The sequence below is a fragment of the Cetorhinus maximus genome, chromosome 28, assembly GCF_964194155.1.
Source record: "Cetorhinus maximus chromosome 28, sCetMax3.hap1.1, whole genome shotgun sequence".
Classification (NCBI taxonomy): Eukaryota; Metazoa; Chordata; class Chondrichthyes; order Lamniformes; family Cetorhinidae; genus Cetorhinus; species Cetorhinus maximus.
This window is the reverse complement of record NC_135906.1, coordinates 21914997-21929536: the sequence shown is the minus strand read 5'-3', so window position 1 is coordinate 21929536 and position 14540 is coordinate 21914997. Positions and strand designations below refer to the sequence as shown.

Genomic DNA, 14540 nt, shown 5'->3' with positions numbered 1-14540 from the left:
TGCCTTTATCAATTGAGGCATAGATTACAAAAGTAGGGAGGTCATGTTGGAGTTGTATAGAACCTTGGTGAGGCCACAGCTAGAGTACTGTGTGCAGTTCTGGTCGCCACATTATAGGAAGGATGTGATTACACTGGAGGGGGTGCGGAGGAGATTCACCAGGATGTTGCCTGGGATGAAACATTTAAGTTATGAAGGGAGATTGGATAGACTTGGGTTGTTTTCATTGGAGCAGAGAAGACTGAGGGGCGACCTGATCGCGGTGTACAAGATTATGAGGGGCATGGACAGGGTGGATAGGGAGCAGCTGTTCCCCTTAATTGAAGGGTCAGTCACAAGGGGACACAAGTTCAAGGTGAGGGGCAGGAGGTTTTGGGGGGAAGTGAGGAAAAACGTTTTTACCCAGAGGGTGGTGACGGTCTGGAATGCACTTCCTGGGAGGGTGGTGGAGGCGGGTTGTCTCACATCCTTTAAAAAGTACCTGGATGAGCACTTGGCACATCAGAACATTCAAGGCTATGGGCCAAGTGCTGGTAAATGGGATTAGGTAGGCAGGTCAGGTATTTCTCACGTGCCGGTGCAGACTCGATGGGCCGAAGAGCCTCTTCTGCACTGTGTGATTCTGTGATTCTATGAAGTGTCCAATACGTAGTTTTTATTTAATAATTAGAAATGCCATTAGCCACATCTGGATTGCCAATTAGCCACATTTAGCTAATGCATTGGAAAACATTGACTGATGGTCAAGTAGAATAATTTTCCATCTGACATTGTGCATTTTGTATTTAGGGAGTGATGATGTTGGGAGTGGACAATTTAGAGAACTAATAACTCATGCCAACTGTGAAGGAATATTTGAGGTGGACTTGGAAAAAGGTTACCTAATAATGGGTCAGGGATCAGATTTGTGGGGTGAGAATAAAAGGTAAGCTTTAAATTTTGAACTGATTTTTCTCTTTTGTAACATTTTCTGCATTCTCGCATAATTGGAATTTTATTGATAATCCGAACAAATTAACTTTAGAAAATGAATCAATTCTGCTTAAAAGAGTCATGACGTTGTAATCTAAAGTAACTGGCTTTCTAATTCTTGATGAGAGATGGAAAGTAGAGCATGCAGTCTGAACAACAGTATAGAGCACTCAGGACCAAATCTTGCGGTCAGCTGTGCAATAGAGCAGTTCACTGCCGAATGTTTTTAATATTGTGATTTTACCTTTTTCATCGCCTGGAGTGGGCACTTCCTCTCCTAGCTGCAGTGTGGATCCATCAATGAGGTAAGTGGGGGACCTAATGACAAAGCTCAATTTCAACAAAACTGTGCTTCCTTTGATGTCATGAGCCGAAGACATGTCCTTCGATGATAGGTTTTATAAATGCATTTGTAAACATTTTAAATGTTTTCTTTATTCTGCTTCTAATTCTAGCTCCTCCTGCACCGCACTCCCCGCCCTCCCTACTCCAATCCTCCATCCCTCCACCACCACAGCCAGCCCTACTCTAATGCATCCCCAACTCTGCTCACCTCCCTTTCCACCGTTGGCTCCACGCCCCCAGCTCTTCCCTGATGTCTGCATGATTGAGGAACCAGGGGTGTGGAGAAGAGGTGGCTAAGCAGAGCCAGTTGTGCCAGTATGGGGAGCATGGCTGCGGGAACGGGAATGTACATACGAACGTACAAAATAGGAGCAGAGGTGGGCCTTTCAGCCACTCAGGCTTGCTTCGCCATTCAATAAGATTATGGCTGATCTGTTTGTGCTTCAATTCCACATTCCCATCTACCCCTGATAGCCTTAGATTCTTGTAAGGCATGGGAATCAAGCTACCTCTGCCTTAAAAATATTCAGTGACCCTGCTTCCATTGCCTTCTGAGGCAGAGAGTTCCAAAGTCACATAGCCCTCTGAGAGAAAAAGATTCTCCTCATCTCTGTCCTATAAGAGTGACCGCTAATTTTGAAACAGTACCCTCCAGTTCTGGACTCACCCACAAGAGGAAACATCCTTTCCCCGTCCAACTTGTCAAGACCATTCAGGATCTTATATACTTCAGTTAATTCACCCCTCGCTCTCCTAAACTCCAGTGGAAACAAGCCCAGCCTGTCCAACCTATCCTCATAAGACAACCTCCTCATTCCAGGTATAAATCCAGTAAGCCTCCTCTGCCAAGTATCAAATAAGTACCAGGCAGTCAGCCCAAGTTAACATGCCGACAGGTCCCAGCAGGTCCATCAGCCTGGGTTCCCTCAAACATCTTTCCGACGATCTGCATCTTCCTAATTCGAGTGTTGGACTCCCTGGTAGTTGTGATTCCATTTTGGCTCTCAATAACAGTGAACGTTTCAGTGTTTGCTGCTGTTGGGTCTGCAAGATCTGGGTCATAATGTTCAGGACTTGCACACGATTGCTGAACCTGGGCATTGTGGACATATTCCTATTGGCTCTAAAATCTTCAACTTCCTCTGTAGCAGTACACCCAGACAGTGAGTGTTGGTCCTCTAGAAAGTGACAATGGGGAATTAATAGTAGATAACCAGGAAATGGCAGATGAAATGAACAAATATTTTGCTTCTGTCTTCACTATAGAGGATACAAAAAATATTCCAGTAATAGCTGTAAGTCAAGAGGTGGAAGGGAGAGGGGAGCTTGGTGAAATTATAATTACTAGGGAAGCGGTACTGAGCAAAGTAATGGAACTGTGGGCTGACAGCCTCTGGGTCCTGATGGACTTCACCCTAGGGCTTTATAAAAGGTGGCTAATGAGGTAGTAGATGTGTTGGTATTAATTTTCCAAAATTCTCAAATTAAATTTCCAAGATTCTGTAAAGGTTCCATCAGACTCGAAAGGAGCAAATATAACCCATCCACTCAAGAAGGGAGGGAGGCAGAAAACAGAAAACTGTCCACCAGATAGCTCAACATCTGTCGTGAGGAAGGTCTTAGAGTTAATCATTAAGGAGAGAAACTCAAGGTAATCAGGAAGAGTCAGCATGGTTTTGTGAAAGGGAAATCTGATGCACCTGCCTTGGAGGAGGTTCAGAGGAGGTTTACTAGATTGAAACCTGGAATGAAAATGTTGTTGTAGGAGGAATGGTTAGACAAACTGGACTTGTTTTCAGTAGAGTTTAGAAGAGTGAGGCGTGACTTGATTGAAGTATATAAGATCCTGAGCGGCCTCGACAAGGTGGGTGGGGAAAGGATGTTTCCTCCTATGGGTGAGTCCAGAACTAGGGGGCACTGTCATAAAATTAGGGGATGTTCCTTTAGGACAGAGATGAGGAGAAATTTTTTTCTCTCAGAGGCTTGTGCAACTTTGGAACTCTCTGCCTCAGAAAGTGGTGGAAGCTGGCTATTGAATATTTTTAAGGCAGAGGTAGATGCATTCTTCTTAGGCAAGGGAATAAAAGGTTATTGGGGGTAGATAGGAATGTGGAATTCAAAACATAAACAGATCAACTATGATCATATTTAATGGCGGAGCATGCTCGATGGGCCGAATGGCCTATATCTGCTCCTATTTTGTATGTTCGTATGTACATATTTTGGTGGGAGGTAGTTCTCACACTTGCTCCATTGTGGGCATTCTTTGAGATAAATAAGGGAGAAAGTTATGTAAATAGATTATTAGAAAATAGTGGCGTAGTGGTATTGTCACTGGGCTAGTAATCCAAATGTTCTGGTGACCTGGGTTCGAATCCAATAAATTCAATAAAAATCTGGAATTGAAAAGTCTAGTGATGACTCTGAAACCGTTGTTGCTTGTTGTAAAAACCCATCTGTTTCACTGTTGTCGCCTGCCGTCCTTACCTGGCCTGGCCTACCCCCAACAACGTGGTTGACTCCTAAGTGCCTTCCGGAATGGCCTAGCTAGTGACTGAGTTGTATCAAACCGCTACGAAGCCTAGAAGGAATGATGGACCTCGGGGCAATGACCTAGGACCTGGAAACGACAAAGGCAAACTCAGCCCTGACAACCCAGCAAAGTTCTCCTTACTAACATCTGGGGGCTTGTGCCAAAATTGGGAGAGTTGTCTCACAGACTAGTCAAGCAACAGCCTGACGTAGTCATACTGACAGAATCATACCTTTCAGATAATGTCCCAGGCACCATCGTCACCATCCTTGGGTATTTCCCATCCAGCAAGACAGACCCAGCAGAGGTGGCGGCACAGTGGTATACAGTCGGGGATAGTTGCCCTGGGAACCCTCAACATCGACTCTGGACTCCTACTGATTACCACCGCCACCTGGGTGTCCTTGATCATAAGTCACAGAAGGCTAACATGCAGGTGCAGAAAGCTATTAAGAAGGTTAATGGAATGTTAGCCTCTCTCTCACTCGCAGGCCCTCCCCCACCCTACCCCTCAGCTGACGAATCAGTGCTCCTCCATGTTGAACATTATTTGGAGCAAGCACTGAGGATGTATGGTCCCAGAATGTACTCTGGGTGGAGATTTCAATGTCCATCACCAAGAGTAGCTCAGTAACACTACTACTGACCGAGCTAGCGAGTCCTAAAGGACACAGCTGCTAGACTGGATCTGCAACAGGTGGTGAGGGAACCATTAAGAGGTAAAACCATACTTGACCTCTTCCTCACCAACCTGCCTGCTGCAGATGCATCTGTCCATGACAGCATCAGTAGGAATGACCACCTCGCAGTCCTTGTGGAGACGAAGTCCTATCTTCACATTGAGAATACCCTCCATCATGTGGTGTGGTACTACCACTGTGCTAAATGGGATAGATTTCAAACAGAAGTGGCTCCTCAATCCTGTACACAAAAGGCAGGACAAATCCGATCCGGCCAATTACCACCCCATCAGTCTACTCTCCATCATCAATAAAGTAATGGAAGGGGTCATCAACAGTGCCATCAGGCTGCCCTGGCTTAGCAATAACCAGCTCACATATGTCCAGTTTGGGTTCCGGCAGGGCCACTCAGCTACTGACCTCATTACAGCCTTGGTTCAAACATAGACAAAAGAGCTGAACACCCGAGGTGAGGTGAGAGTGACTGCTCTTGACATCAAAGCCGTATTTGACAAAATGTGGCATCAAGGAGCCCTGGCAAAACTGGAGTCAATGGGAATCGGGGGGGAAATCTCTCTGCTGATTGGAGCCATACCTAGCACAAAGGAAGATGGTAATAGTTGTTGGAGGTCAGTCATCTCAGCTCCAGGACATCACTGCAGGAATTCCTCATGGTAGTTTCCTGGGCCCAACTATCTTCAACTGCTTCATCAATGTCCTTCCTTCCATCATAAGGTCAGAAGTGGGGATGTTCGTTGATGATTCAACAATGTTCAGCACTATTTGCGACTTCTCAGATACTGAAACAGTCCATGTCCAAATGCAGCAAGACCTGGACAATATCCAGGCTTGGGTTAACAAGTGGCAAGTAACATTCGCACCGCAGAAGTGTCAGGCAATAACCATCTCCAAAAAGAGAGAATCCAACCATCGCCCCTTGATGTTCGATGGCATTACCATCACTGAATTCCCCACTATCAACATCCTGGGGATTACCATTGACCAGAAACTGAACTGGACTAGCCATATAAATACTATGGCTACAAGAGCAGGTCAGAGGCTAGGAATCATGCGAGTAACCCACCTCCTGACTCCCCAAAGTCTGACCACCATCTACAAGGCACAAGTCAGGAGTGTAATGGAATACTCTAAACTTGCTTGGATGAGTGCAGCTCCCACAACACCCAAGTAGCTTGACACCGTCCAGGACAAAGCAGCCCACTTGACTGGCACCACATCCACAAACGTTCACTCTCTCCACCACCGGTGCACAGTGTACCATCTACAAGATGCACTGCAAGAATTCACCAAGGCTCCTTAGACAGCACCTTCCAAACCCACAACCACTACCATCTAGAAGGACAAGGGCAGCTGATAGATGGGAACACCATCAACTGAAAGATCCCCTCCAAGTCACTCACCATCCTGACTTGGAAATATATCATCGTTCCATCACTGTCGCTGGGTCAAAATCCTGGAACTCCCTTCCTAACAGTACTGTGGGTGATAGATGGGAACACCACCAAATGGAAGTTCATCTCCAAGCCACTCACCATCTTGACTTCGAAATATATCGCTTTTCCTTCACTGTCACTGGGTCAAAATCCTCCCTGACAGCACTGTGGATATACCTACACCACATGGACTGCAGAGGTTCAAGAAGGCAGCTCACCACCACCTTCTCAGGGTACTTAGGGATGGGCAGTAAATGCTGGCCTAGCCAGTGATGACCACATTCCGTGAATGAATAAAAAAAGTTTACATTTATATAGCACTTTCAAGATGTACCAAAACCCTTTGGAGCTCTGAATACGAGTCATACGGACTTCAAATGTTAACTCTGTTTCTCTCTCCACAGATGCTGCCAGACCTGCTAAGTTTTTCCAGCATCCTCTGTTTTTACACCAAAACCCTTTACAGCCAATGAAGTAGTTTGAAGTGTAGTCATTGTCATAAGATAGGAAATGTGGCATGGAATTATGCACAGCAAACTCCCACAATCGCTTTGGGATAATGACCAAACAATCTGATTTAGTAATGATGGTTGAGAGATAAATATTACATTGCATTAGAACTTGAGATTTTGGACATTTATATCCTTTTTTCTGTCTTCAGTCCCATAATGAATATGCAATTGTTTAGTATATTATGATTTTTGGAAATACGAACTGGAATGTTTACATAGAATTACATTGAATATACAACAGAGAAACAGGTGATTCAACACAACTGTGTTTATTCCGGTACTCCCCAGAAGCTTCATCCAACTTCTCTTCGGCTTACTTTATCAACATAACCTTCTATTTCTTTCCCTGTCATATGTTTGTCTAGCTTCTGCTTAAATGCATGGCTGCTATTTGCCTCAACTGCCCCCTGTAGTAGAGAGTTCCATAACCTCCCATTCTCTGGGTAAAGAGTTTTCTCCTGAATTTCCCATTGAATTTATTCGTCACTATCTTATATTCATGGTCTCTAATTTTGGACTCGCTGACAAGTGGAAACCCTCTTCTCTCCATTCACCCTATGAAACTTTTTCATGATCTTAAATTGATTTTCCCTCAACCTTCTCTTTTCCAGAGAAACAAGCTCCAGACTCTTCAATGTTTCCTGATACATTTAATCTCTGATATCATCCTTGTAAATCTTTTCCTTGCACCTTCTCCAGTGCCTCGATATCCTTTTCATGATAAATAAATGCTGAGTCAAATATCACATTGAAATAGCCACTAGCCATCACAATTTCTTTTTAATTTAGAAGGTATTCATTATCAGCGTGTCTGTGATTTTTCTTGCTCATCATTGGCTCTCTCAATTTCAGGATAAGCTATCTGGTTGGAGATGGAACCTGGATCGAATTTTGGCCAAACGAAGCTGATTGCCAAGACCGTCGTTACACCAGACACTGTCAGATCTTAGAGGAATTTTCCGAAGCCCTAATGGTTAATGGCTGTAGCACTTAATTTTTTTGTTTCTTAAATTAAAGTGGTAATAAATGTTATTTGTATCTAGTAATGCAAATTGAATAAAGCTTTTTAATCAAATATCAAATGACATGGAAACTGATTTATTTTAGCTGTGCAAAACTTTGCAGGGAAAATATGCAGTGACATTGCTTACAGTAAGACTTGATTAAAAGATAGCTTTTGTATATGAAATCTGATGACTATAAAGGACACAGGATTTTAATTTCAAAGACAGTCATAAGAGATGTGCAGTTAAAGACTTTACCTCATCTTTACGCTCATGTTCTGTATTGCGGTGCGATTACTGTTAATAAAAAGATGTTAAAAACCATTTTAACTCATTGTATGAATTTTTTTGTACAGTCAATCTCCATGCAGATTGAACACTATTTTTCTGACACTTTTGGTTGCCAATGCACAAACTCTCAGTATTCTTCAGAGGAGTTGATTCTATAGGGATATTGGACATCAGCTGGCTTAATTTTCATGGCACCAGGAGGAGCATGAAAATTGCCGTATTAGAAAATAACTTCAACAGTCCCTTCAAGCACCATTGGTTCATTCACTCTACGTCTTGTAGGACAGAACAGAACGCTCCCTCTGCCCATTGTTACTTCAAAATTACTTCAGGGTCATGTGATTATATAGGATCCCCGATTTGCCTAATTCCACCTATCTGAAGCCCCCAGTGTCAACAGCAGTGGGCAGGATGATGTTGGAGGAATGGATGCTAACCCAGTGTGTTTAATAAATAAATACTGACTTGCCAAGAAAACCTCATTTTGCCTTTTCTCCCCTGCCACTCTGTTAAAATCTCTTACTGTCAGAGGCTGCCAAGGTCGACCCTGAGGGCATTTTTACAACAGGAGACCCTGGGCTGCAGCATCTTTGAGAACATCCTGCTGGTCCAGGACTTGTTCCATCTTTTTCAGGCCACCAGTTTATTGAGCACCTTCCTTTCCCCTCAATCAGGAGAAAGTATTCTACAAGGTACGTCACCAATACCAATCTGGAACACTGTGGCCGCTGGAATTTCTGTTGCATTTTGACAGTTGCATATCAGGATAGGTTTAAGCTCAGCTGTTATGCATAAACTAATGCAATGTTAAAGCTGGCATGAGCTATATGTGCTTTGGCGAGTTACGCTCAAGTTAGCTTTGGGTGAGATTAAGCAGCATTTATGGAACTGTATTCCAAGAAGAGTTGGCACCACCAACAAGTGGGAGAGTAGATGATTTTACTTGAGTGCACTTAATAAGATGTTAAACAATAAAATATACAAGTAGAAGAAGGGTGACATTTTATATCTCTTGGGTGGCCTATGTTCTCTAGCATTTATAGATTTTTGGATACAAAGGAAATAGAGGGGTATGCGGACAATGCTGGAAGGTGGCTAGAGGTAAAAGATCAATCATGAACTTACTGAATAGCAGATGCAGGTAGGGGACCCACTGCTTTCCCACCTCTGCTTGAATAAGCCTGGGGCAGCAAGGCTCATGGGCAGCCTTCCCACCCAGCTGTTAACTGAGGCCCTTAAGTGGATAGCTTAAACACCTCATCCCAGTGCTGCTGGTCAGCAGTAGACAGGGGAATTGCCATGCAGGGAGCCTGAAAGGCGAACTCTCAGGCTTCCAGGGACTTCAACACACGGGGAGGGGGAGGGGAAGGGAGGGGCCGCAGACAGCCTGCCCTTGATTCCGAACACCTCCATCCCTAGTCAGCCACCCCAATGCTGCCTTCACTCACCTGTGGCCTGGGTCCTTCGGCAACCCCTTGCCGCTGGTGGGTGTATTACCAGCAGCAGCCACTGGCCCCGGTGGCGCTGAGAGGCAATGGAGAGCTGCTGGCCTCTGATTGGCTGGCCAGCTCTCGGGGACAGGAGTTTGCTCCCGGGGTCCTAAGCCCAAGGGAAGACCCAATTCTGGCTAATAAAGTGCCTGATGGGCACCTGATTCTGACAGGCCTTGCCCAACAGAGACGATGTGGGGCTCCCATCATTTGTCCAGCTGGCAGGCAAGACCCCCGTCTCCAACATTACACTCTGCCCTTTGTTCTTCTTATGTAATATTGACAAGAAGAAAAATAAAATCCTGTCCAAATGGTCAGGTGAGCATAGATTGACTTACTCAGCAATGTAGGCCAATGGTATAGATTGTGCTCACTTTTGAGATCCACACATGAGTTTCATCATCAATCACTCGGCAGCAGCCCTGACTGATATTACTCTTCAGCTAGTTGTCTCTCACTGTACTCAATAGCTATCTCAGCATAGACCAGGAAGAAACCTCTTGTGAAAAGTGTGAATCATTTACACAGCCTTGATATTTAATCACTGATCCATGGGATGGACCACCCTGTGTCACGGCTTTGATCTGTATCTGACGTGTGTTGTTTTTATTAACATTCATTTATTCATAAATCTTGTATTTCTGTTGCAATGCAGTTCAGCCACTGGATGGTGCTAATTCACAGGAATTCAGACTGAGAAAAGGTTTCAATCATAAATTTTGAAAGTGTTTTATGGATATACTGGACATGGCATTCATTTAACAAATAGCCTCAGCTGTGTAAAGACTGTACAATTAACTTCTGTAACTCTTTCAAGTACATTCACAGTTCTTTTTTCCCCAGGAGTGGGACATGAACCCACAACCTTCTGACTCAAAGGTGAGGGTGCTATGAACTGAGCCACAGCTGACTTCTGTAGTTGGAGCTGCCTATTGTTCTTACAACTGACTGGTTTACGGTGCTACTCAGTGGAAGACCCAACCACTTGGCGTAGGATGGCCACCTGTACAAGCCACAGGTCCAGGTTACACTTTGTCAAAGAACGGGAGTGAACCATTTGGGTTTTTATGACAATGCAGAAATTTTTGTGGTTATTTCTGATGGCAGCCCACGAATTTCCAAATTTGTTCATTAAATTCAATTTCCCAAATGAATATTGGATGCATGTTGCAGAATTTAATGCCCTCCCTCGTGAGGAGCTTGGTGGCAGGGAGGGCATTTAACCAGGCGGGAGGATGGCACGTGGGAGTCCCGTCATCTTCTCGCTTCCACCCTGGTTAAGTCCATGGCAGGCAGGCCCGTGAACAGCCCATTTAAGGGCCTCAATTGTCGTGCTCTCCGCACGGCGAGTTCCCCCGCTGACACTAGTATTAACCCAGCGGCAGTCGGGGGATTCACCATGCAGGCAGCAGGGCAAACAAAGCCACACAGGGTTGCCTCATTCAAAGGCACTCAGTGCCTGATGAGGGACCCAGCAGCGAGAAGGGAGGTGCCCACTGAGAGCCACCCTCCTGTTCTTGGCGCTGACCTGGTCCTGACCGTGTGGGTATAGTGCAAGCAGCAGCCATCGCCTCCCCCGTGGCCCTGCTGTTCAATAGAGCTGCTGGACTCCTGGTGGGTGGGACTTCTGTCCAGTAGTCCTTGATCTGGAGAAGGCCCGAGCAGTCCAGATAAGTCTCTGAGTGGCGTTTAATTTAGCAGGCCTTCCCTAAAATAGGTGACATGGAGCTCCCACTGGCTCTCCAACCTCATTGCCTCCATTAAGTACCACCCATGGCCTCAGGAATGCTATTTCAGTTCCATAGACCATCCACTGTTATAACCTTTATCCAACTGTACTTCTTGTTATGATCACAATTGATGTTATTCGCTGAGAAATCCAAATCCCAGAGGGAACTTCTCTCACTGGTCATAAACTTTTTTTTGTATTTTCAAAATAAGGGAAAGAATTCCTGATCCCAGAAGCATAGAAGCCCAGTAACCCTTTTAGGATTTTAAAATTAAAAGATTTATTAACAAGATGAAAAAAAATCTTAAGCACACAAGATTAAAGTTACACAGTTCAAACAGTCTTACAAAACATCCCCCCCAAAAAACCCACTTGGTCAGAACACACAAGTAAACTACTTGGCAACAACTCCCTTTTGGATTTTAACCATAAAAATCCAGTAATATTACCCAAGGCAAAAAACAGCTACCCCTTTAGTAAAAGGTATACCACACGACTTCTCGATCTCTCCCACTCTGCTGTGGAAATCCAAGAAAGTTCAGAAAACAAACCACTTCCTCACACAAGGACATTTCTGCTCCCACTGAAGGGCTGTTCCAGATTTCACACCTTCTCTCAGCACAGAGCTGGTCTCAGGACATCTCCCCTACACGGCCACCCCAACTCAGCTCAACATCTTTCCTTAAATATCTTTATTCCCTTTCATCCCAGATTCCATTGTTCTCAAATACCTCTTTAACTCAACATATCCAAATATAAAAAAACGTTTATGTTTTCCCATTGCCTCTACTTTCGGGTAAAAAAAAATTGAATAACTCCCCCCTTATTTACTTATGAAACCTTTGTAAGTTGTAAATGTCCCTTGTCACTTCTAAACTCCCCTTTGAAATTTAACAGCTGAAAGTCAAGTCCCTACTTATCTCCTAATGCAAATTTTTAAAACCCAACCTATTAACTTGAAAATCCAACTTCACCATAGCTTCTCATTATAAATGCATTCATCCAGCACCTTCATCCTTTTATCTCTCAATTCCCACTGACAAACTCTCTCAATGAACCTTCGCTCCCAGTTTAATTAATCATGGACACACACACACACACACACACACACACAGACACACAGCCCTCTTTACAGAATACCACCATATTCCCAAAATATTTAAAAAATCCACCTTCACACTTCTAAACTGATGGTAACTAGTCTGGTTGGAGCGTTAGTGGTAGACTCACCTGTCAATAAGAAAGGAAAGAAAAACTTACATTTATGTAGTGCCTTTCACAACCACACGACGTCCAATGAAGTACTCTTGAAGTGTAGTCACTGTTGTATTGTGGGAAACAGGATAGCCAATTGGCTCAAAACAAACTCCCTCAAATAGCAATGTAATAACGACCAGACTATCCGTTTTTGTGATGTTAATATTGGGCACACCACAGATAACTCCCCTGTTCTTCTGTGAAGTAGTGCTTTGGATCTTTTACATCCAGGCAAGAGGGAAAAATGGAGCCTTAGTTTAATGTATCATCTGAAAGACAGCACCTCTGACAGTGCAGCACTCCCCTCAGCTCTGCACTGGGGTGTCAGCCTTGACTTGTGTGCTCAAGCCAAAGCTGAACCCTTAAGCTTTAAACTCAGAGGCTAGAGTGCAACCAACGGAGACCCAACTGGTTTTCTAATTCCTTGCATACTCCACTTACAGGGAATGAAGCGAAAGTTTATTCAGGCTTCTCTAACCCAAACACATTTGTGGTGTTAATACCAAATGCGTCGCATGGCTGATGAATAATAATTGTAAAAGGCCTGACGACAGAATGCTGCTCCAAATAGACAGATGAAATTTTAGATCAGCTTGTTGTCTGTCACATGGACAAAAATCTATTTTCTTTACATAAATTGAATTTCCATTGGCCTGTTTCTGACTATTAAAAAGCTTTTATAATCTTGCTAAGCACCAATTACTGACCTTGTTGCTCATGACTGATTTTGAAAATACTTGCTTTTTGTTTAGTTTTTGGAGAATTTTTGTGTGCCTTACAACGAAGGCTAGGAGGTCCTTGTGGCGCAGTGGGTAGCGTGCCCTGCTTCTGAGCCGGAAGCTCTGGGTTCAAGTCCCACCCCGGGACTTGATGGCCAAGGAAGGTGCATTCATAATGCAGCCAAACAGACTGAGTATTAACCTGCAAACCCTTCCAACAGACACCAATGGCAGAGGTTAAGAGTGGGACCCAACTGGTATTCTAATTCCTTACATACCCCACTTACAGGGAATGAAGCAAAAGCTTATTGAGGCCTCTCTACCCCAAACATATTTGTGGTGTTAATACCAAATGTGTCGCATGGCTGATGAATAATAATTGTAAAAGACCCGACAACAGAGTGCTGCTCCAAATAGTTGGCTTGGTGATGGAAAGGATGTTGGAGCCTCTACCATCACTATTCATAGCTGTGGACTACAACATGCATGTAAAAGTGCATGTTGCCACAGAAACTTGCACTCCTTGAGGGTTGGGGGTGGTGTTGGCTGGTTGGTGTGGATCAGATTGGTGCCAATCACACTTGGTTTGATGGCTGTTCTGGCTGGAGTGAATGTGGGCCTTGCCTTACTTGTGGTGTAGATCATGGCACTGCAGGTTGGGCCTATCTTCAGGCAGAAAGATGAAGGATGCTAGTCCTGGTGAAGTGAAGCATTTCCTCTCTCAGGGCACATTGTATTGGATTCAGATAGTCCTTGGCTACGTATAGCCCAGAAATGTACACAGCAAAGCACCTTCTTTGTCTCAAAATGTACAGGAACTTCAACTACAGAGGAGCACCTCTTGTTGTGACTAAGTGAATTTTCCACACTTTCCACACCTGCCATCCATCCCTGTTGAGCAAGATTCCAAATTTCGTAGCAAATTGGCCTGGGCTCAGTAAAAAAAACAACGGCAGACAAAGGAGAACTGGCTCATACTAGCGAAAGATAAACTGAAGTCTTGCTGTGCAGGTTTGCTTCACACAAAGAGTGACCAATACATGGATTGGACATCAGGGCAGGGAAACTGAGGTAAAAATGCCAGAATCTTTAACGAAACAGTCAGATTCTGTGATGAGAAGGCTCCAGGCTCTCTCTGGGTGGGTGAATCAAGAGGAGCCAGGTGGCTTTTCTCATCTGTAGCCATCCAGCGATTCTAATTCAAATGGGTTTTTGGAGTTTGACGAACCCTCGGCGAGATTTCCTGCACCCGCCCACCGCCGCGATCTTCCGGTCCTGCCGCAATTCAACGGTCGTCTGGCCGGGGCACCGCCTCGCCCGCGGCAGGTCCCACCCGCGATGGGGGTCGGAAAATCTGGGCCCCTGTGTTCCAACATTGGGGCTGGATCATCTTTCTAGGCCAATACGTTTGAAAGTATTGAGGATTTTGGTAATGGGGGCCACAGTAGGTTATTCAAATTGGGCAGTGGGCACTGAAATGGAGAACATAGGGTGAAAAAAGGATATACTGGACAGGAGCTGGCTATTTGGCCCAACTAGTCCATGCCCATATTT

General features: G+C 44.6%; 1 protein-coding gene across 1 annotated transcript in view; it reads left to right on the top strand.

Moving 5' to 3' along the window:
- Window positions 1-7824, top strand: part of LOC144668910 (complement C3-like) — a 154954-nt gene extending 147130 nt beyond the window's left edge. Inside the window, exons 40-41 of the mRNA XM_078531380.1 lie at window positions 790-925; window positions 7349-7824. Of these exons, the coding sequence (XP_078387506.1) occupies window positions 790-925; window positions 7349-7490 (278 nt within the window). The 3' untranslated portion in view covers window positions 7491-7824. The remainder of the gene's footprint in view (window positions 1-789; window positions 926-7348) is intronic.
- Window positions 7825-14540: the final 6716 nt, after the last annotated feature.